General features: G+C 37.2%; 1 protein-coding gene across 3 annotated transcripts in view; it reads left to right on the top strand.

Annotated features, from left to right (window-relative positions):
* The window catches only part of MYO1B (myosin IB), a 112347-nt gene extending 88837 nt beyond the window's left edge, over positions 1-23510 (top strand). The window contains exons 20-31 of one of the 3 annotated variants that reach the window (XM_051787770.1): positions 165-314; positions 2451-2519; positions 4178-4264; positions 4568-4654; positions 7356-7442; positions 10614-10688; positions 11099-11233; positions 12137-12243; positions 15092-15224; positions 16795-16947; positions 17830-17957; positions 20543-23510. In XM_051787770.1, coding sequence (XP_051643730.1) covers positions 165-314; positions 2451-2519; positions 4178-4264; positions 4568-4654; positions 7356-7442; positions 10614-10688; positions 11099-11233; positions 12137-12243; positions 15092-15224; positions 16795-16947; positions 17830-17957; positions 20543-20666 — 1335 coding nt within the window. In that variant the 3' untranslated portion in view covers positions 20667-23510. The remainder of the gene's footprint in view (positions 1-164; positions 315-2450; positions 2520-4177; positions 4265-4567; positions 4655-7355; positions 7443-10613; positions 10689-11098; positions 11234-12136; positions 12244-15091; positions 15225-16794; positions 16948-17829; positions 17958-20542) is intronic. The other 2 variants (XM_051787771.1, XM_051787772.1) reach the window with 2 other exon arrangements.
* The last annotated feature ends 398 nt before the right edge of the window (positions 23511-23908 follow it).

Genomic DNA, 23908 nt, shown 5'->3' with positions numbered 1-23908 from the left:
TAGCTCTGGAGATAATTAAAATAAAATGTGTCTGAGAGGGGACTTAAGTAAAGAAGAGACTTCTCTTACAGTATCTGTGCTTATGGGGTTTTTTTTTCCTTGTCTCTTCCTTCCTGCTCTTTTTCTTCCAATATCAAACAAAACCCTACCCCCCCTCCTCCCAGCTCTTCAAACTAGAAGATCTGAGAAAGCAGCGGCTGGAGGACTTGGCTACTCTGATTGAAAAGATTTATAGAGGTTGGAAGTGCCGTACTCGCTTCTTGTTAATGAAAAAAAGCCAGGTTGTGATTGCTTCCTGGGCCAGGAGATACGCAGTAAGATACTATCCTTACTAAATATGGGGGGTTCTTTTCATAGTTTAATACATCTAACTTTCATAGGATATTTTTCCTTGATAAATATGGAGAGGTGTTGAAAGAATTCAATTTTATGTTAATATTTGGGTACCGATAGTGTGAATAAAGACAGTTAAAGATAATTTCTATAGACTACTATTAAGTGTTTACATTGCGCTTGCTCTTAAAGAATTAAAAAGCTCACCAGAGTCTTTTAACTCTGGGAGATCAGGATTTTGATTTCTGTGGCCCAGCTGGGAACAGTCTTTTTCATTCATCTAAGATGATGTGCTGCCTGACATTTACAGTGCTTTCAAAACATATGGTTAATGTGTAAAAAATGTTCAGTAGTATACATGTGCAGTTCTGTGGAATTCAGTCATTCCTAAGCCTTTTTGTATTTTTGCCTTATTTGGAACCTTTGCATTTGAGGCTCAAGAATGCTGCTTTGGAGGATCCCAGGGATTTATTTTAATTATAACTCCTAAGACTTGTAATTCAGTATCATTATTGATACAGTTCTAAAGCAGTTTCAAATCTGTCTGTGGACTGGATGTTCTGTTCCATGAACTGAACAGCCCTGTTATACGACTCTTCCATGTCTTTTTGTCAGTTACTAAATAATATTGACTTATATGATAAAACACATTTATTTGTTTTTAAATTTGAAACCCATTCTTAAACATCTGAGCTGCATTTTGTTATTGTTAGAGAATAGCACAAGCATATCAGAAAGTTTGATAAAATATGGAAAAAACTCTTCTTAAACTACATGTTGCAGAGTTGACAATCTGTTTTTCAGTTGACAAGCACTTCTGTTTGTCATCTTGAAAGCCATTAGTATTTGGTTCACTTCTCTTGGATAATTAAAGGGAAATATAGATAATTTGGAAAAAGTATGAATAAATGCTTTTTTTATTGTAAAAACTCTTCTCTCTGAAGCTGTGTGATTGAATGCACCACTTCTGCAAACCACATCGCTACAGAATTGCGTTGTGCCCATATGGCTTCATTATGATCTCATGAAATCTTAATCAATTTAAAATGGAGTTACTGCAGCTAGATTGGTGCAGCTTTAAATATGAAGAAATGAAAATAAATACATGACCAAGCACTGTGGACTTTTTAACTGTAAACCTTTATTGGGTCACTGGTGAGACATGGCAGCAATTGTCTTATTAGTTACAGGTGATGATAAAGACATCTCCTCAGCCTCTTCATGTAGATGGGAGGCACCATTCTCCTAACCCAACATGACTGTTAGGCACTGTGCTCTGGAAGGTTCTGTAATTGATCCCTTGCATGAAAAAAGCTTTTTGACAACTCCTTGTGCTGGAGGCTTGACTCAAGGATCTGCAGACACTTGCCTGTCTGTCCCCTTGCAAGGCATGACAGATGTCAGTCATGGCATGAATGTGGCCTAGAGCAGATTCTCTCCAGCTTCCTCACAGAGAAGTTGACTGTCATCAAGTGGACTGAGCGTATAAAAGTATAAAAAGTATAAAAGCCTTGTTATGAAGTGCGTCAAACTTAGTATTACACTAAACACTGGACTACTGGGGAACTGAGCTTTTTAGAAGGAAAATGTTTACCTGTCCAGGGAATTTATTGTTCAGACTAGCGTACTTGAATAATACTCCAGCATTTCATTCAGGAATCCACGGTTTTGGTTTTTTCCTGTTCCTAAGTTATCATCAGCATTTGGTATAATAAAGGGTCTGCGGGTAACAGGAACAGCGTAAGTCTTATGAAAAGGTGGTAAAAAGCTTAGCCAACAAACCTGAGCATTTGTGACAGTTTGTGTGCTACTCTGGTGGTGGGAAAGACAAATAAAGCTGTTACTGTTAGCATTTAATCTGCATTTGTGCTGCTGACCATGAACTTAGTGTTTCTGTAAACAGAGAGTGACATTGTCCATGCAGCATTGTTGGTGTGCTTTGTTTCCCCTCGAGTTGAACACAGAATCTACACTCTGATCTGCTCGGTCAAAAGTCATTCACTTTTTACATTTATCCTGAAGCATATTGTCAAATGTTAGTAATGAAATGTTTACTATGCAGTATTTTACAGTTGCAATATTCTGTTCTAAGCATCACGTATTTATTTCCAATACAGCAACAAAAAAGGTATCAGAAGATAAAGAGTTCAGCTATCATAGTACAGTCCTACATCAGAGGATGGAAGGTGAGTTTCCTGTTACTGCTGCAGCTGTCTCTGTGTGAGGAGGTAAGGAGCAGGTCAGAAAACACATTCCAAATGCTCTGAGACTCCTGCCTTTTGTGCCTTCTATCCATGGAGCTGTGGGTGTGCTGTAGCCATTGTTAAGCACTCATGTTTGCTGTAGAAGAGGTGAGTTTGGGACATCTGCATTTGCTTCCGGGGCTATAAATCCCTGCAAACACTGCAAGTGGAATTCTGGGACCACACTAATCTACTGGGTTATCCTTGAGGCATCTTCTGCCAAAGAATTTAGAGAGAGGAGGCCTCTTTACAGGGGCTTGAGTGTGAATAAGTGAGTCTGGTGATCAGAGCACACGTAGGTACATGCTAATCAGGCAGCCCAGCAGCTCCAAAGCAGGATGCTCTGGGACTCTGCCACTGGTCTTATGCAAATGGTAGCACTGGAATGATTTGGTAAGAAATAAGTTGTGATTGACAGTTATTTTACAGTTAACAGGATTCTCAGAGAATAAAAAAAAATTGAAAACCGGTTTAAAATAAAGAGTTTGGATTGTCTGGGCAGTATGTTACTTGGATGAAGCCTTCAATTCTCCTCTGTCTGCTAAGAAGAGGAGTGTAAATGTTGAACAAGTAGTTATTTGCTATTGGCTTGTCCTCTGCTTCAATTTGCTATAACTTTGCTTCTTCTCTGAGAGGTTTGTACTTTGTGAAGGGATAATTCTGCAGTCACTGTAGAGATTTAAGGAGTGATGCTTTAATAAGAGGTAAAAATGAGGTTAACAGCTCACATGAAAGCAGCCACAGTGCTCAAAGCAACCGTTGCTGTCCAGCTTCAGAAAAAATGACCTTGGGCTCCTCTGTTTTCTTATTAACTCTTCTCTACCCTGCTAAAGGTGTCTGTCCCCTCTATTTAAGGAATAGAGAACTGCCTTTAGTTCTGGAGCCAGTTTCCTTCCTGTCAGACAGGGAAGGGGCTGCAGTTTCTAGCTATTGGTGTAAACAGCCCTCTCCTGCCTGGAAGGCTTTAAAGTTTGCCAGGAATAAGCTACAGTAATTTGATTTTGCTATTTTTCTTGATTTTTACTTTGTCTTTATTATTTTGTTTAAATGAGTTAAAAATATCCTTTCGGTCTTTCTATTGATGTGCTGTCTTTTCCCATGAGTGTTATTTGAAGAAAACTGGGTTAAAAGCATCATCTTGAGTTATGGTTTTCTGTTTGCCATTGGAGAACAAGCTCTTTTGCAGAAGCATTACTGTGCATGAGAGCCTGGTATGACAGCAGCCTTTAGTGTGACCTAAAGCCAGGCAATTTACTTGTGATTTATTCTTTATTGCAGTCTAAATGGGTAAGACATTTGCGGTGTGGAGAAGAAGTATTGTTGCCATTGTGCAAACAGACATATAGATATCTCAAATAATGCAGCAAATCTGGGAGAAAACTAAACATTGAATTAAGATGCCCTGAGATGCCAGTCCCAAGCTTTCTCACGTGCACAGAATCCTCCCTAGAACAGCAGATGTTATGCTGTGTGCCATTTGTGACAGTATTTGTTTGAGGATTTGGAGGTGTTGTTTTTCGGTTTTGCCTAGATTTACAGGTTGCAGTGCCTTAGTTTAGAATCATAAAAATTAGTAAAATAATGTTTTCAATTGTCTGCAGGCTCGGAAACTTCTTCGGGAACTTAAGCATCTGAAGCGCTGTAATGAGGCTGTCACGATAATTGCTGCCTATTGGCACGGTACCCAGGTGAGAACAGGGCAATAAACTGTGCCTTTAAATGTATGGAATGAAGAAGGCCCTTCAGGATGGTTATCTGTGAATATTTGCAGTGGCTTAAACTGCTCTTACTGCTTATACTGTTTTTTTTTTTTTGGTTTCTCTTTGCTGCTAACACGTTTTAGCTACCGCAGCCTGGGAAGCTGGGACACGCTTTAATATTTGCTGTTTGTAGTGACTGGTTTTCTTTCTTTCTTTCTTGCACCAGTGGGAACTTGCAGTAACCTTTTCTTTCCTAAGCTTCTCTATATCCTATTTTCAAATGCATCACAGGCACGAGGGGAACTGAGACGACTGAAAGAGGAGGCTAGAAATAAACATGCTATTGCTGTTATTTGGGCTTGCTGGCTTGGATATAAGGTACTTCATGCACAAATCACATGCCACCCTTCATTACCCAACAATATCAACATTTAATTAGTACTAAATAGTGAGAATTAACGACTAATACAATTCACTCTTAAATAATAGAGCATGATCATCGATTCCTTCCATTTCCATTCATGCCACCCTTAATAAATCTGATAGCATTCTGTATGCCAGTTTTTTTTTTTTTTGTAGAGTAGGAAATTTTTGCATGGCAACCAAGTAAAGATTTGCACTAACAAGCCATTAGACTAGATTAAAAATGACTAGACTACAGTATTCTCAAATTAGGGAATGCATTTAACTACATGTGAATATGCAAAGCATGATTTGTGGGGGGAGAAGGTCGGGGTTTTTTGGTGTCTTCCCCCCCAGCCCCCAACAAATGCTTTCAGTGACACTGTGTTAGTGATCCAATTGAGATTTTCACCAGGCTGTATAATCTGCATCATGCACAGTCTTCATCTACAAGTTCAAAACAATGCTATTTTTTTAAATTTTAGTTTTAATTGGTTTAATTGATTCTCTGACTGTGATTTGAACCAGTAAGAAAATTTCAGTAAGTACAAGTAAAGCACAATTTTATGAGCTGATCTTTTAGCAGAAAATGATGTTAGTTTGCAATTCTAAACTTACAGCCCTAGAAAAATCCCAGGAATTCCAGCATCAGCTGTTTGTTTTCAAAAGCAAAGTCCCACTGAAAGATTCTTGCTAATCCCCAGCCTGTAGTTGTGGGTTATGTGAACATTTGAAATGCTGCTCACTAGAGGTCAAAAATGTATTGGTTTCAATTAGTAAATTCCTAATTTAGTGGCAAACCATATTCAGTAAATGTATTAAATTTAAAATATTTTTCAGTTATTATTTAAGTTAGGGGGCAGATGTCAGAACACCTTGCCAACTAGAAGGAGAAATGTGCTCAAATTACGTCTGGAGTATAATGCTGAGTTTGACCTTGGCTACTTTGATATAAATCTATTAGATTTCTAGTGAAATGGCAGCCCTGTGAATCCAAACAAGCATGTACAAAATTTCCTTCATACTAGAGAGCCTCTGGAACTTTTCACTTCTAGTTTGATATTTAGGTAACTGTACAATTCGACAGACACTCTGCTTCCTCTACATTCGTTTAAGCACAATACATTGAGAATTTATTTTTAACCAGAGTTCCTTTCACCAAAAAAATCGCTCAGTACTGCAGAATTGATATTTATTTTCCTAGGTTTAAGATGTTCTTTAGAATTAAAAGATACCTCCAGAAAGTGGATGCAATAGTGTTAACTCTGTTAAAGCTCCTCATAAAAATGTTTAGTAGATTTGGACAATTTTTAACATGGCTTTAGTAATTATTTTTATCAATTGGCTCACAGGAATTTAATGAAAAATTGTCTCCTTATTCCTTAAATATAAATAGTTGAAATATAATAATATATATATATCTAAAGATGATAATCTAAATTGAATTAATATTTGAAAAACAATTAGTCTCTGATAAGAGAGACGACTTTTTATTGGTGTGATGCTTTATCTTTTTCCAGAGGAATATATGGAACAAAAGTTTCTAGAAGTTATCATCAGAAATCACTTGCTTTACAAAAAAACCACCCCCAAAACCAACAAAAAAACCCAAGAGTGAGCCTCAAGTACTCAAGTTCCCTTCCTTTTCACAAGATAGGCAAACACTTAGCTTTGCATAGTTCTTGTTTTTACATTGCTGTGTAGTAGGAGCTTTCCTTCCCAGCAGATGAGTGTAATCTTATAGTCTACATCTAACACACATTAACCTTTCCAGCTGCATCGGAGGAGCGTGACTGGCACAGGCTGGAACTGTGCTGCACAAGTCTGATAACTTGTAACTTGACAAGTGCAGATATATGGAGAGAGCTGCCGTGACTGAGCCTGTAATGCTGGAACTCTTTCTTTTACTTGAACATTGTCATCAGATAGTACTGATATCTCCTAAAATGTGGCATTCTGTTAGGTTGCCCACACATGCCTCTGTGGTTAGAACACTTTGCGCATTGCTTTCCTCAGATGGAATGATTTATTTATGAAAGGTAGGTAGGTGCCTCCCTCTTTGTGCATGAGGAATGCACTAGGTTTGGGGGCTTCTACCCCTTAATTCCATAGTTAGACATCATTTACCAGGCTGGAGATTTTTTTTAAATAGATAAAGGTCAATATAAAAAATAACCTCCAGAATAAAAGCTCTCATTACAATGCTGGAAAGTCATCGTGACATATGTGGTTTCAGAGCTGATTCTGTTCTGCCCAGGCACTTGCCAGTGAAAGAAGTGACTAGGTAGTGAGATTTTGGTAAGTCTTGATTTGCATACACATCATTTTGATCATGAAACTGCAGGCAAAGCTCTCCAATTAGAATCGAGTTACAGGATTCTTACCACTGACAGGGAGTTGTGCACAGAAGAGGAGGAGGGGAATGCTGATAGTAACAGGTCAGACAAAATTCTTACCTGTACATGCCACTTAAACAGCAGCGGAAGCTTTTTTGACCTTCTGTGTGGCTTCACATCAATTCACACTGACACCTTGGGTGTTAAAGGTTGAATGCTGTTCTTCCATCTTTTTATCCCTTGGTTGTTAAGTTGGCTGTTTTGTTTGGGAGAGGCCGTTTCCTGGTTGATGTGCTACCTGCATCGGGCTGTCTCTTTTGTTCACTATCTAAACCTTTTAGGCTCGAAGGGAGTTGAAACGCTTGAAGGAGGAGGCTAGGCGTAAGCATGCTGTTGCAGTCATTTGGGCTTACTGGCTTGGACTGAAGGTACTTTCTCAAACACTCCCATCTGTCAACGTGAACTCAATAAAGCGTGGCATCTTACTAACTCAAGCAGTTGTGTGGGCTCGCGAGTAGGGATGTTTTTTTTACAGAGAATTCCGTTGTTTAATTTTGTCATGGACTTTGCTGAAAAATTCGTAAGCTGAAAATGCCTCATTTACAGCAGCATTTAGGCATCGGGTGTTTTTTGGCCATATCAGGAATTGCAGTTTTCAAGTGAAAGACAAATGTCAGATTAAAGGACTCTATTACAGTTGTTGACTTAAAAAACCTGACCTACATTGGCAAAGGTCCTATCTGTAAAGATTACAAGGATGTATTTTCTTATTGTGACCTCTGCTTGTTTGAATGGGAAATGGACTGGAGATGTCTGACTCTCACTGCTGCTCACATTAGACCCCTGACCCCGGTGTCGAGGGCACAGTGTAAAGCTAATGAAAGGTCTTGTTGCATCCAGAAGCCTTTTTAGGGCGTGGCATTGCATGCAGTTACCTATACCTTGTGACAGCCATGAATTCCCAGAAAAACTGAGATGTACAAAAGTCTTCTGTTTTCCACCCATTGCTTTCAAGGACTGGTTGGCAAAAGAAAACACATCTGTAATCTGGAAAAATGTAGTTCTGCTCTGTAAATAGACTATGAAAATGGCATCTTGAGAGGTTTCAGGTCTGTGCCCAAACGATTTACATAACACAGTTTTACAGATGCAGTCCTGAAGGGCTGCGGAAATCTGAATCAGTTTTGTTTGGCTGGGAGTGCCTTCTGCTAATAGGAATATTGTAGACTACAGAAATATAAAAGGAACAATTTATGTGATAATACAGAGTAAAGTTCAGCTCTCATATCCTTATATTCATCCAAACAATGATGAAATGGGAAAAATAGTTAGAAAACATAGAATTGTATATAATACATGTTAATTTGTATTTAAAAAAAAAAAAAGGGCATTACAATACATACATGGAAACCAGAGCTGGAAAATACAAAGGAGCCATTTTAAGAAGTCATTCTGCAGATCAGAATCACATTTTCACACTTCAGGTACTACTGCCAAAGTGGGTCTGTTTTTATGATTTTAAAACAAGAATATGTCCCTCCTGAGAACTCAGAGGCCGTTTTATATCAAGCAGTAACATTTAAATGAAAGCTGATGAATGCAAAACATTTACAGAGCATTACAGCAGGAATATGTTTCTGCCTGTCTGTGGTGTGGTTTTCAATGTATTTTTTAAATAATATAAGTGGCATTTCCAATTTCTATCACACCTGAAATACGCAGATTTTTCTGAATACAGCCATAGTCTGTCATTCCAATACATCACTGTTAGCACAGGTAATTTGATGGCAAAGTATTTTCACCCATGACATATAAAGCTGAAGATTTAAAGCTGATACAAATGATCGAGATCAAACCATTAATTGTTGAGGGGTTTATTGGTTTGTTGTTTTTTTGGGGTTTTTTTGTTTTTTTTTTTAATTGTATGATAAGTAGATTTCAATAGCGTTGTGATAGTTTGCAGATTTAGGCTTTTCTGGAGCAGCTTGCATTTCTCAGTGCTTGCTTTGCAGCTTCCTTGCAGCACCAATAGGATGTGTGGGTGTATATTAGTCCCTTTGTTCCAAATTAATTTGCACACCTTGCAGCTTACAAAGAATAATATAAAGCAAGATCATTAAAGAGAGACTCTGAGAACATGGTGAGATTTGGAATGATTGTGGCTGGAGTGGCTTTGAGTGTGTTAATTTCCATCCCTGAATAATAATAAAGTGTGTACAGTAATTACAGAGAACTAAACCTGACAGAAAATGAGTGAATAAGAACTCTAATAATTTTTCTTACAAGGAAAGGAGGAAAAAGTTCTGTGCTGAATTTGCATAGAATGATGACAGCTGAATGCTGCCAGTTTTGTTGATGCACCTTAATGCATAATCAAGCAAAACCTGTTTACCTGTGGGGTGTTTTTAATCCCAAAATGGTGACAGATTCTTGCTTTCCAAATGCTGGCTTACTTTAAAATGCATGACAGTCATCATGAGGTGGAAGGGGTGCCAAGGTAAGCCAAGGAAATTGTTTTTCTATAAGTTGATGTGGGATTTTATTCTATGGGTTTCCCTTTATTTTCTGGTTACAGAGAATCCATCAACACATAGGGAGTTAGCTAAAACCACTAAATTCTGCTGTGGGGTGAATTATGCAAAGCCACAGTGTTTTCTCTGGGTTTTGCCCAAAACTCATAATAGGTGTTGCAGACTGTGCCAAACTATGAAAAAAAGAGTTGGGGGATGTTTCAGTTGACTTGATGTGAACCTGGGAGCCACATAAAACTGCAAACCTGTCAGGCTCTCTCAAACTGCCTTTTCTGAATTTTGATCTGTGCTAATCAGCACTGATAGAAATACAAGGGGCAAAACAAGTACTCTGAAGCCTGCATTCCCAAGTGTATACTAAAAATTAGTATCACCTGCAAAAATTATTCTCACCGATCACTTTTTTTATTTTTGTTTTTTTAAATAAATTTTAGGAGCAAATATCAAGCTTGCTGACATTAAGCAACCTTTGTGTTAATTCTCTGCTCTTATCAAGTACCAAAATCTTATTTTTGTCTTGGAATGAAGACTGCTTGTGTGAAAAGAACTTTTTTAATGCAGAAGTCTGCTCTAAAAAAAAAAAATCTCTTTTTTATTTTAGAAAAGTCTGTGTATTAAGAATCTTAAAGGAGAAAAATCAGAAAAGTTCACCAGTTAACTCTGTTATTAACATCAAATCAGCATCACTTCAGACACAAGAAAATTATATCACTGAATGTACCTCACTTTTTTCAGTCCAACTTTATGCAAAAACCTATTGAAAATTGATTAATACTGTGAATTCAACAATATTTGAATCACTTGCCTTTTTGGAGGGAAGTATTTCAGATTCCTTGTTACATTTGCAAATGGCTGAACTCAGATCAGCCCAGGTATCTTTCAGACTTCTTGGTCTATGGTCTGTTTCATACATTTTAAGTGTACCCAGGTAATGTTCCTATTTCAGAGAACCTTTTGCATGTATTTATGCTTGTTTTAGTATTTTCTGCCATAAACCTTTATAAAAGAGTACCTGTGCAAACAAATCCATTCTTTGTACTCACTTTGAGGGTTTGTTTAACTTTCCAGGTCCGTAGAGAGTACAGGAAATTCTTCAGAGCCAATGCTGGAAGAAAAATTTATGAATTTACCCTTCAGAGACTTGTATGTATATATCCATACAAAGCACGTGTACATTTTCTGTGTTTTAAGTTTTTTTTTTATTTTCAATCAAATGTAACAGCTGTGTTATGGCCTTGATAGTCTTCATAAGGAAATGTCCATATGGAAAACTGACAAGTTAATATTCTGACATTGTAAAGAAAGGATAGTGATAGTATTGTAGGTGTACAAATGGTGCTAAGTATTTGCCATACTTCTATAAGTATTTTACACATAAATCTGCATTTCTCAATATACCTGGCTTTTTAAATCCCTATTCAGGTTTATGAGAGCTGAGAGTTGCAGTTTGGTAACTGTACTTTTTATTAACAGAGCATCTGCTTTTCTTTGTATATTTCAATAACCTTGATATTTGAACATTAGTAAAACATCTTGTTTCAATTTTACCACAGATGCAAAAATACTTCCTGGAAATGAAGAAAAAGATGCCTTCTTTATCACCAATAGATAAAAACTGGCCAGCGAGGCCTTACCTTTTCTTGGATTCAACTCACAAGGAACTAAAGAGGATTTTCCATTTGTGGAGGGTAGGACACATTCTGATCCAGTCTGTACAGAACTTCTTCATGTGATTTTCAACAGTTCACGAAGGGCCTATTTTTAGGATGTATTTCCTTCCATTCCAGCCAGGATAATTCTATTCCTTTGGAAGACGTATGGTTTTCGATCATTATCTTTGGCCTGAAATGGATATAACTATCCTGGATATAACTTTCTGGGGCTGGGGAGAGAGGTTTGCTTCCTGCCATCAGCTTTTACATTAACAGTAAAGCAGTATGTCTGTTGTCTGTTAATTAATAGCTTGTAATACTTGTGTCCATGGCTAGGATTGGGACTAGCTCTTAGACCAATGTTGGAAGTGCTGGGTGGAATTTTTTACTTATGAGCTGTGGTTAGCTGAAATTTGTTTTGGATCTTTGGATGGAGAGAATGGTGAGATCTGTACAAGTGCTGATGGGACGTTTTACTGACCTTGAGGGGGTATGTTTTCTGTGAATTGTCAAGGAACAGTTTTTCTTTCTGAGCCTGCAAAATTCATCCTCTCAGATGTGTTTTTTTATTTTCTCTCTGTCCATATAAACTTCCACAGTTGTGGAACTGTCTGTATGTTTCTGTGAAGCTTTTTAGCACAGTCTTCCATTGACTTGTATGTGATAGATTAAGCTCATGTTCAAGTGCAACGTGCTTTTAATCCCAAAATAGTGATCTTTTATATATTGTTTTTGGTGTAATTCAAAAGCATCTAGAATGGATCTAGAGGAGAAAAACACCTCTGCTGTTTGTTACAGTGGCAATGTAGGATGGAGCCGAGTCACTTCAGAAGCGTACAAAGAATGTGCATCTTGAGCAATGAGCAAACATTAGTCTGTGGTGCTGTTGTGATTGGGAAAGATAATTTTATGGTTTGTTTAATATATCCTGTTTTGTAGTGTAAAAAGTACAGAGATCAGTTCACAGATCAGCAGAAGCTTATATATGAAGAAAAACTGGAAGCAAGTGAACTTTTCAAGGACAAGAAGGCTTTATATCCAGCCAGGTAATGACTGGTTCTGCTGCTTTTAGTGTACAATAAATTCAATGTCCTTATATGGATTTAGGAAACTAAGCAAGATTTTGCTTTTTATCTTAAGCAGGAAAGTGCATTTTTCTTGTTTGACAGTGTCCCTCCATCATTTTACTTTACAGTCCTGAAAATTGACCTCAGTTTGCTTCTTAGACGTTGTTGCAGCCCACTAATCCTGTGGTACCAAGCACTTATGTCCAGAATCCATGATGATTTGTTGTTCTAACTCCCCATGACCCATTCACATCGTAAAAGTTTGAAGAGCTTGCAGAAGGGAATAACTCCCACCCTTTCCCCTAGTTTCCATCACACTGTTTCCTGCAACCAGTAAAGGCAGAGTGAGCTGAAAGGCCGTGACTGTGTCACTCCAGGGAGCTCTCCTGTGTTCAAACTTGGTACCTTCACCATAATGCTCTAAGGTGAAGACTAGGTAATGTAAGAGTTAACTGCATTAAAGTATATGTTTTTGAAAGGATACTTAAAGAAAAAAAAAAGCTATTTCCATCTTAGTCTTTTTTTTTCTTTAATAATGAGAAATCTCTGCAAATACGTTTTTTTTTTTTGTTTCTCAGATGACTGAGTTATTAAAAACTGACAAATTCTTGTCATTGCTATCTACAAAGCTAGCATTACTCAAAAAAGTGCAGTAGTATCTGATTTTATTTAAGGAATACAGGTTTTTATGTACATAATGAAACTGACAGAAGAGAGATCTGATGTCCTTGAAATAAGTTGATTTACACTTTTGAGTGAATATGAGCTTAGAAATTTGTGTTTTACTTGGAAACAAAGGTCTTGTCCATCTCAGGAGAGTTCTCTCTTAGAAGCCATAGTTTGAACTCAGTAGGAACAAGGCACTTGTAGAGTGAGAAGCAAGATTCAGCAGAGGAACAGGAATCTGATGAGAGCAGTTCCATGTGTGGACAAGCTCTGCTTGGTTTTTTGTGTGTTTTATTGGTTTTGGTTTGTGTAATTTTTTTTATTGAACCATTTCCCGTTTTCCTGTAATAGGCTCAATATATGTTTCTGTTTTGTTTCTCTTTTTCTCTTCAGTAGATCACTTGTTTAATGACTGTATAGGCTAGATTGTGGTTTGCTCCTTGTTTGCTTTGGGATGCCTTTTAATGCTGCTGGGAAAAGAGAAAGGTGATGCCTTTGGACTTTTCTAGGAGGAAGCAGGTTTTTTTTTGCTTTTAGTCAGTCTGCATCTGATTGGTGTAGAGCTCTTTGGGAAGGAAGAAATTCTATTTATATCCCTAGTTTGTTACTTTTTACACCAACACTGAACAGTGAAATATTATAAAGCAGTATATATATATGTGAGTTATTTTCATCCAAGACATTCTTAAGTGGCATATGTGATAGAGAGTAACTGTTGATTCATTTCAGTTTTAGATTGTAAGTTGTCATCATTTGGTTAGGGACAAAGTCCACGAGGAATGTACTGTTTTGGTGACTATGGTTTCATAATGCTCATTAATAAAACAACAACAAAAAAAAACCCAAAGCTCCAACATGGTAGAAACTTGGAATGCCTTCCTCACCCTGCACTCTTTTACAATTATTTCCATTTCTTTTTGTCTGGTATTCAGAGCTGATTAGCTCCTACTGTTGTTTTGTTAGTTTTTTGGGGGGTTGATTTTTTTTTTTAATTGGCCTAAGGGTAGAGGAAATTACTGTATAAACTTTCTGGTTAGTTAGTATGATAATGATTCATAGGATGACACTAATTTTCTGTGTATAATATAATTATTTAAGAACAGAGAAGAACTTCTTGTGAATGCTAAAATTGCAGTACCCTTCCTTTTCTCTCCCATCTTATCTCCCTGTGTGCCAGAGATTGCAAAGGCAGTGCTGTTCCACATAATATATTCGTTTCTCTTGGGCTTTAGTCTTGGCAAAGCTTTGCATTAGTACTTTGACTGTAATTTAATCAAAGTGATCAGTTAAATTGACTTGCTAACAAAGCAAGCAGTGACTCTATCCACCAATTCTTAACCTATAGTGAAGCCCTTACTTTAACACCCTGAGGTGGATAAAGATGGGGGGATATGCAGGCACAGCAGGTCTTGACAAAGAGCTGCTACCTGTTTTACAAACAACAGCGGGTCTTGAAGGTAAGTTCATGTCCTTCACTCAAGTCTGCCTGTCAGTATTAATACTGTGTCAGTCCTACTGAGGTTTCATTTTCCATTTTCACAGAGACTGTTACTGGGAGATTTTAAATCACAATTGATTGCATGTGCAAGGATGTACTTGTGTCTGATATCCATAGCAATTTGGCTCATTTAATTGGAAAATGTTTCCAGAGCAAGGAAAAAAACCATCCTCTTCTGTCTTTGGTGATAACTTTCTCTTTATTCACCATCACTGGGCTGTTAATGTATATAAGATTCTGTGTCTAATACACCTACCATTTCTTACCCCTCCTCCTTTCTGCTTTCCCCTGGGATAATATGCTGGGAGATACATCCACATTACTTTGTGGCAATTCCCACGTTATTTTCTGCTGACACACTGTGCCTGCATGGCACAGATTAATGCCAACACCAGAGTGAACAGGTAGAAAAGGTAGACATTGTCAGTAGAGGTTTCTGGTTTCTTAAGAGTATTCTCTCACTAAAAATGAAGCATTGAGTGACTTTCCATGGGAGAGGGTGTGTCAAAGTCTAGGGAAGCTTCTGGCAGTGTAGAATCATTGAAAATGGTATTTGGTGCATCTCCTGGCTCTGTGAAGCCTGTGATGTTGTCAGGAGGTTTGCATCTTCCCTGAGGTGTTAACATATCTAACTCATGTCTCCTTTGTCCTTCTGTTGGGCAGTGTTGGACAGCCCTTCCAAGGGGCTTACTTGGAGATCAGTGAGAACCCCAAGTACAAAAAACTTAAAGATGCCGTGGATGAAAAGATCATTATTGCAGAAGTTGTGAATAAGATCAACAGAGCCAATGGGAAGGTAATAAAACAGAATTGCTTTATCCAGAAGGGTAGATAATTTTTGTTATAAATACATTGAGAGGGAGACTTCATTTCTGTCATGTAATAGTCTAAGGATTTTTTTTTAAATGCCTACTTTTAAGGGCAAGACTGAAAATGCTGGATTTCTGTAGATTGGTGGTTTTAAACACATGTTTTAAATTTGGATAAAGATTACTAAAATCTTGTTTAGGTTTGCAGTTTTCAGTGGTTTTTTTCCCAAACAAAAATGGTATATCTCATCAACTGACAACAGACTGTATTGTATCACAACTAAATGCAGTCTCTGTACCCAGCTAAGATCTTCTGTTTGCCAACTGAAGTAAATAAACATTTAGAGAATATTATTCTTGTTCAAGTATTTAAAAAACTTAACCTTTCAAAATCCACACTGTCACTCAAGCTACTGATTGTCACATTTTATTATCTCTTAAAATTATGAGTGGCATACTCTGCTGGCTTTGCCTGTCTTCTGATTGAAATCAAGAGCTCTTTGGAATGAGGAGGCAAGTTTCTTGTATCATTTGAATAAAGTTGTTAAATATGGTGGGTACTTTTTTATTCTGCCAACACAGAACTCATTTTGCATTTAAATTATACTTATTAAAACAGGAAGTATTATTCTACTCTAGTAAATTTAATTGCTTTTGCTCTGTCTGTCTAAACATTAGAAGTAGTAGATCTCAACTTTTCAGATGTAGATGTCATTTATGCATTTGTAGGAGTGAAATTAGGGTGCCTGTTGTTGATGCCAAGTTAATTTTCCAGTTTAGAAGAAACTAATTAAATGAAAACAGTATCTTTCCTGTACTTGCATAGGCTACAGCTCTCAAGATTAAAAAAAAATAAAATAAATGAGCTATGGTTCCATGTGCTTAAGAGAGCTACGTCTTCATTATAATCCACATTTTATTATTTAAAATTTTACAGGAAAAAAAAAACCTGTATGTAGATTAGGTTCTCATTTCTCTTTCTTACTGCGACAAATTTAAGAACACACATTTCATGCTTTAAAAATATTTGTCATTTGAAAATATGAATGCTTTTCCTCCTGAAGAGTTATGCCAATAGATAAAGGGAGGACAAAACAGAACACTGAAAATACCTGTGTGATTTGTGTTGTTCTGCAACACAGTTTTGGTGAATAATGGTCAATATTGAGGCTTGGTCCTGCATTAGCTATCACTGAAAAAGTGTGTTGGTTTTCCTGGAGATTGACAGAGCATGAGAAATGAGGTTATCCTGATTTGCATAGTTTCAGAGTTTTACTTTCTGAATTTTATAACTGTAAGCTAGTAATTACAGGAACTGTTTATACCTAAGCATATGTGCCAAAATGAGCTAAGCTTCTCAATCTATAATTAGACACATAAATAAATATGACCTGATTTTAACTGATCTGCAGCTTTTACTGAGCATCAAATGTTCATGTTTGCTAATGTGGGCCAAGCTTTTTAACTCTATGAACTCCTTGGGGCTTTAGTAGGTGCTCAGTGAAGACCACTTCTCTCTTTGTGTAGATAATGATTTGCATTTTTGCATTTTCACAGGCTACATCCAGGATTTTCTTATTAACCAAAAATAACGTTCTTCTTGCGGATCAAAAAAATGGAACTATCAAGTCAGAGGTTCCACTGGGAGATGTTACCAAAGTGTCCATGAGCTCCCAGAATGATGGTTTCTTTGCAGTGCACCTCAAGGAGGTTGGTTACAACTTCATAGCACAAGAATATGACCATTTTACATGCAGTGATGAAAAACCCGTTTGTTAATTATCTTGTAGCACTAAATCATAGTGGTTAGCCTGTAGGTTTAGAAGTTTATTGAACTTTGTCATATCTGCAAAAACTTTGATTTAAAACTGTTCAAACCAAATGGGAACGGTTATTACATTATGAACAGTTTTTTACTCATGAAAATCAGACTTCATATTTCACTGTAACCTCTTCAGGATCAGAGTTTTCCATTTGTAATATGGTTCAGGTGCCCTGTAGCAGTGTTTTCCTTACATATACTGGTAGAATATTTCTCTCTTCTTTATGGGATGCCAAGAAATCCTCGTTAAGGCACAGTTAATTTGGTTACTGAGTTCTAAAGAGCTTAGTTCAGTGCTATATTTGCTTCACTGTGCTGTCAGCATTGCTCTGCAAAAATCATTAAGTTGGCATTTATATTTTAGCTTAAATGGATTTGAAGACTTATATACAGTGTCTTTTCATACTCACCGCCTTCATCCTCATACTGGTGTTGGTAATTTGCTTCTGTTCATTTCTGCAAATACTGGAAGCTTGCTGTGGTGTCTCCAGGAGGTGGACACGGAAACACTAGAGTTTTGTAGGACAAATGAAGGTGACCCTCCTTTAGTGTCAGAAGGGATTTTTTTTTAACCTTTCTCAACTGGTTTATAGTGAATTGCATTTTGATTCTATTTACACTGCACTGCATTCCCTATTTAACTTTCAAGACAAAAGATTGTTATTTCATTGAACTGGGAAGAGAAGACTCTTTGTAGAACTTCTTGCTTGGCTGGCATTTAGTCATATTCCAGGTTTTGGTAGTCCTAACTAGTTTCCTTCCTGTTTCAGGGTTCAGAAGCAGCTACCAAAGGAGATTTCCTGCTCAGCAGCGATCACCTTATTGAAATGGCCACTAAACTTTACCGCACTACTCTCAGCCAAACCAAACAGAAGCTCAACATTGAGATATCTGATGAGTATGTTTCTTGTTTGCTTAAAAGTGGATTTGCTCCAATGCAACATGCTAAGAAGTCAAGTGTCTAATGTTAGAATAACAAAACACTGTTGTGTAGCTAATACTTCTTTTCTCTTGACAGAATACTTGTAAAGAAGGATCAAATTTTCAATGTGTACTCATTTCTAGTATTCATTTTGTCTCTTATTTCCTTGAAAGTCATTAGAGAAAATGTGCTTTTCCTAAAGTTTCAAATAGGCTTGTGAAACAGAATTGCTGCTGTAGAAATAATTAAGAGATGCTGCATTTGAGAGAACTGTTTTGCGTGTGAGTGAAAAGTTCACAAATTCCTATGAGATTTATAGATTAGAGTGGACACTAGGTGCCAAGTTCTACTGAAAACAATCAAAACAGAGTGCAAAGCTCCTCCCCAACTCAATGATGGCGCTAGTAATTTAGGTTTTTAAAGCTCTACCTTTTCTTTTTTGAAGGTTAAAAACATATTCTTAAAATTCCTGCTGATGGTGTTTGAACCACCTATTGTTGTTTGGGGCTTCCTGGTTGCTAAAAAGCTTCCTTTGATAAAAAAGTTTACATCTGAAATTAGTATTTCTTTCTACTTGGTACAGTTTCATATTTTGGCCTTAAGTAAGGACTGCACTTGCAGTGTTTATAGCCATGGAATAAAAGTGTTTGTGTGTGTGTGTGAATTCCTAAAGCTTGCTGAGTAAGAGTCCCTCACTTAGTCCACCATTGTCATGCACTCCATTTGTTCTGTGGAAGGGCCCCTCTTTTCAGTAGTGTTGATTTGGGGGGTTTATTCATTTTGAATACAGAAGAAAATTTGGAACCTTTTAACAATAGTGAAGTAAAATTCCTGTAGGCAAAAACTGAACCTTTTATTTGGCTGCACCGCACTGTGTGTATTCTGGAGTCATGGTAGTGAGTACAGTTGGTATCTGTTCAGATTTAAGGATTTATTTAAAGGCTAATTTTGCTCTTTCCTTGAAAATGACATCTGCCATTTTCCTTTGTTCTTTGTTGCCAGATGTAATTTAATTTGCTCAAGGGTGTGTGTGTTTTTAGTCTCTAAAAGAGTGTGGCTATCCCCAATAAGTTTCTAGTTTAATGATGGCTACAAAGGAATAAACTACTAAATCAAAGTATAAGCATGCATTACACTAGTCTGGACTGCCTGCCTGCCTTAGGTCTGGAAAACAGCCTGCTTCCTGGGAGTCTTGCTTTTTGGGATGTTTTTGTTTCTTGCCTTGCAGATTAAAAACATTCAAGTGCGTATTGCTTGTATAGAGTATATCCAGACTAAATAATTTTAAGCTGTTTGATGGTGAAGCAGAACTCTCTTCTCCATGCAAGAGAACATTTAGATACAAGCACAGCTAGAGATTGGGAAGAAAATGTGGCCTTATTTTGGCTACACTACACTACTTTTTGGGAAGGGACCTGATATAAGAAAAATACTGTTGGTGAAGGGGCGTGTTCAGTAAGAGACACGCCCTTTGTATAATATTGGAACAGTGGGTCTAGGAAAATGCAGCGTTGGGCATGCAGTGCTGGCTGAGGCCTGCTCATGTTTTCCAGCTGCCTGCCTGCATGGCTGGGAGCGCTGAACAAGTCCTGAGTGTCTGGACTGTGCAGCAGGAAAGCGGGACCGAAGGGCAGCTCAGCGCAGCAGAGGCCACTTCCTCCCCTGAGCTCTGCCGTCAGCTTGATTTGTGGTTTCCGGCTGCAGAGCAAATTCTTTGAAGTTTTTGGCCTCCGCTGGAGGACTTTTTAAGGATGCTAAAAGGGAAAATCGGCTGTATTACAAAGGACTTTTTAGGTCAGCAACCACTGCATGTGAGCCAAAAGGCAGCACTGCCCTGTTTATTGCTTTTAATCTCACTACCCAGATCAGTGAGAGGTTTGAGGCTCCACAGAAGCCTGCTGGGGGTGGTTTTTTTTCAAAGCAATTCTCCACATTCAGTGAAATTTCCCTTCCAGTAAAAAAGTGAAGAGTCAAAACCAGATTAATTTACCCTGAACTGCAGAAAATGTCTAAATTTGGAAATTGCTGGGAAGGAAGTGAATTCTTCCAGTTGGCGAGCAGGGGGGCTATAAAGGCTAACTAAGGATTAGACATATGAGAGCTGCTAAAATACCAGATGTAGTAAATTAAGCATAAACCAGAGGAATAGCACTCCTGATGTTGCTATAGAAGTATTTAGCTTCCTTCCATGGAAACAGAAGTTCCTTTGGCTGACAGTGAAGCAGTTGGAAATAGTCATTGCTGCATTTCTGGTACATTAGAAATTCTGTTTTAAACTGCTTTTTTTTCTAAAGGAATAGCAAGCTAACTGTTATAAAAAGTCCACAGTTATAGGCAAAAGGCAATAATTATTAGATACTACCTGAAGGAGATTCAAGCTGTACCATAACCTATATATTTTTTTTTTTTATTCCCCAACTCTTTATTATTAATACAGAGCTAAAAATTACATCCTTTGGAGTGATGCTTGGAACCAACAGGAAGAGACTTCTGCTCTTCATATGTGTTTTTGGTTTTTTTTTCCCACCTTTAACTAAACTCTGTATTATTCCCTCTCCCAGGTTTCTGGTCCAGTTCAAACAAGACAAAGTGTGTGTGAAGTTCATACAAGGCAGCCAGAAAAACGGCAACATCCCAACTTGCAAGCGAAAAAACAATCGGCTTCTTGAAGTGGCTGTCCCTTAACTGCAGCTGGTGACTCTCCTTTCATGGACTTGTTTCTTTGTAATAGTGCAATTTTAGTTGTTTGGTTTTGCTATTTTCATCCCTTTCTGGAGCTGTTGATGGCTAATAGCTTTAGAAACCCTTGGCAAAACGTTTGATCAATCGACTTTTCAATCTTCTTGTTCACGTTTTAACCCTCGAAATGCAGATTTTTATCCGGCGAGGCATTTTTACCAGCTGGCACATATCTGTCATACACGAATCGTTCTCTTTGTTTAGCGGTCATATTTTAGCGCAGCATATCATAAACCCACATATTAATGATAAATTACTCGTATCCCTTAGTCTAGAGATCCGCTTAACAGGACCATGGCCTTGATGCTTGATGGCCACCTGTGCCCAGTGTCTTTTTATACTGACCTGTTCAGGTGTTCTGACAGGCTCCTCACTTCCCACTGCTGTGGAAACCGGCAGAACAGAGGCTGATACGACGACTCCTGTAGCTCACACTAGGACCTACGTAACTCAACCTTTCCATCAGTGCAGCACAGAGACATCTAATTCTGCAAAAATAGAAGGAATATGTGATTATACAAACAGCTATATGCGTAATTTTGTAGTAAAAAATGCAGAAATTTTGAAACAGCATTTTTAATTAGGTCAGATGGTTATAACAACTTTATGAAGTAGAAATAAGCAAAATTTAAGAAGTGCTTTTTTTTTTCCTTCACAAAAACTTATACAGTTCAAGACATAGTTTCTGTTCTGCTTTTTTTCTTTTAAATTATCATTTAAGATTAGAGCCTGAAAAATGCATAACACAAGTAAATGCTAGTTATTTAAACAGTTAGTTATCAAGTGAAAGGTTTGAGCCTTTCTTTTAAATATTGGCATGTACAATGTGCAATAAAACATACGTGACATTTTGTGAAAATTATTTATAATACACTTTTGTGTGGAAGAGAGAGGATTGGTGCAGACTGCATAGACAGTGTAGGGGTTAAAATAGATCTGTGTTGTTAATTTGCAGTTTTTAGAGTGTACACTACAGTTGTCAATTTGGGAAGAATACTTTAAAAAAATCCTTAATTTGAGGGTCTGTATATAAATAGGTATTATGGTAATAAAACAGTTCTAATTCTGTGCTGTTTGGTACTCCTGTGTTATAACCATATTTTTGTACTCCAGACTATTTTATATAACTTGTGTGCCTGATGTAAATGCGTGCACAGAAAATACAATCAAGAGCCGCATTATCAACCTTCAGTGTAACTGATTGCACTTAATCTTTTATAAGCCAGAAGCATTAGTTGAAATCCTTAAGAGGAGAGATGCTTTTCTAGGTAGAAGTAACTATTCAAGTGAAGGGTTTGTTGGATGTGAACTGTTTGATTTGTTGATGCAAGGACAGTGGAGGAAGCACATTGTATTTTTGCAGTCTGATATAGGACAGGTTAAGACCCTGGCTATCTGATGTGCAGTGCTGGAAGTCCAAGCATAAATAAAAGAAAGATGAAGAAAAGTTCATAGTCTCATTACTCTCCTGGTGGTGAAGTGACACAGTGCTCATGGCCATGAAGGCTCCTCTGGGTAGTTCAATGTTATTGTTTGCTCTCTGCATTAAAACGTCATTTATTGCAAAAGATGTTTAAGTGCTAATGGTCATCAGTCTGAAAAATACAACTGGTTTGGGTAATACCACATTCTGCTTTGGGATTAACCAGTTTTCCTATGATTTGGATACAAAACAGTTGTTTTAAGTGGTTGCTTTAATGATTCTGTTAAAAGTCCAAGCGTGCGACCTTGAAAGGTGGGAGTAATTCAAAAGCTATATTTCCCAAACTCTGAGAAAAAGTTGCATCTTCAATATAATTGTAGTTAGAATTCTTCTTCTAATAATTGAGTCAGGTTAATAGTTTAACAAAATTTAAATAATTTTACATGTTTTGTAATTATAGATGCTTACGAAGGAAATTTTAGAATCGATTTGTAATGCAAAATTAATACTTGAAAGGAATTATTCCATTGCCTTAAGAAGACAGCACATAATAATGCAGCATTTAAAACTCCTAAATCCTGTATTAGAATTTTTACTTGGGAAAGATTGGAGGGTTTGTAAAACTGTTCACTGTCTCGAAAACTTTACAGTAAGAACCACAAGGAGCAAATTTTGAAAATTAATACAAAAGTAAGGAAAACAAACATTTGAAATCTGATGTAATCCTGTAGTCGTTGCAGGTAGGAAATGGGAGAGTTTAGATTAAAAACATCTGGATAATTGGCCCATGAAATTAGGGTATTACAGCATAACATTAGGATATTTGACCCATCCCAGCCAGACCCAGTATGCATCCTTTCTGTTTTTTTTGATCTTTGCAGCCAGTCATAGTAGCCATATCTGCAAAAGACTGGAAAAAGGACAAATTCCTCACTTTAATTTCTTTTGTTTCCTTTCTTTTTCTGGACCTCTACAATTTTTACCTTGCATATTACCTGGTACTTTGTGACAATTACCTTTTGACTCTTAATATTTCTCAGTGTACAGAACAAGTTTTGCTGAACATGAATTATTAGATATGCTAGGAGAGCCGTAGTGTCTTGATGTTTAGATTTAAGTGTCTAGGATGTCAAAAATAATGCACGGTCACCTAGCTTTTTTTTTTTTTCTTTTCCTCTATTTTCTTTTATAACTGTCTATTCAATGGAGTTGTAAAGAGAAGACTGTTCCTATGGTGCTAACCTTACTTTTGCATCCTTTTACTTTGTAAATGCTAACCTTTCATCTCAAATCTGGGCAAGGATCATTAAAAAAATGAGATTTGTTGCATGATGCTTTCTAGAATCAAATAAAATTCTGTTCCTAGACCTATGCTTTCTCTATATCTGTATCTGTCTTACTGCAAAAAGAGCAGGTGATTGGGTTTTAGGTTAAATATACACAACAGTGGTGTGTGACTTGGAGAAGAAATTTTTATTTTGTTTGTGATTCCTTAAGAAGCAGCATGTCATCCTTTTTCAGTCCAGTTCTTTAGTGTAAGTCTTTCCTTGACATAGTTTTCACTGAAAATTCTTCAAACTCAACTTCTCTAACATGAGGGTTTGGACTGATTCCCTAAGAACAGTATTACAGCCAGTTAAATGTGATTTTTAAAAATGGCTTTGTGCCACAAACCTATTATATTCCACGTTTTGTTTTGTGATCTCTTTCTCTCCTTTTATCCTTAACAACTCTATCCTGATTTATATATGTTTTTGTTCATCAT

The sequence above is a fragment of the Manacus candei genome, unplaced genomic scaffold (genome assembly GCF_025592945.1).
Source record: "Manacus candei isolate 608988 ecotype Guabito, Panama unplaced genomic scaffold, ASM2559294v1 h1tg000023l, whole genome shotgun sequence".
NCBI lineage: Eukaryota > Metazoa > Chordata > Aves > Passeriformes > Pipridae > Manacus > Manacus candei.
This window is presented reverse-complemented; position numbering and strand designations above follow the sequence as displayed.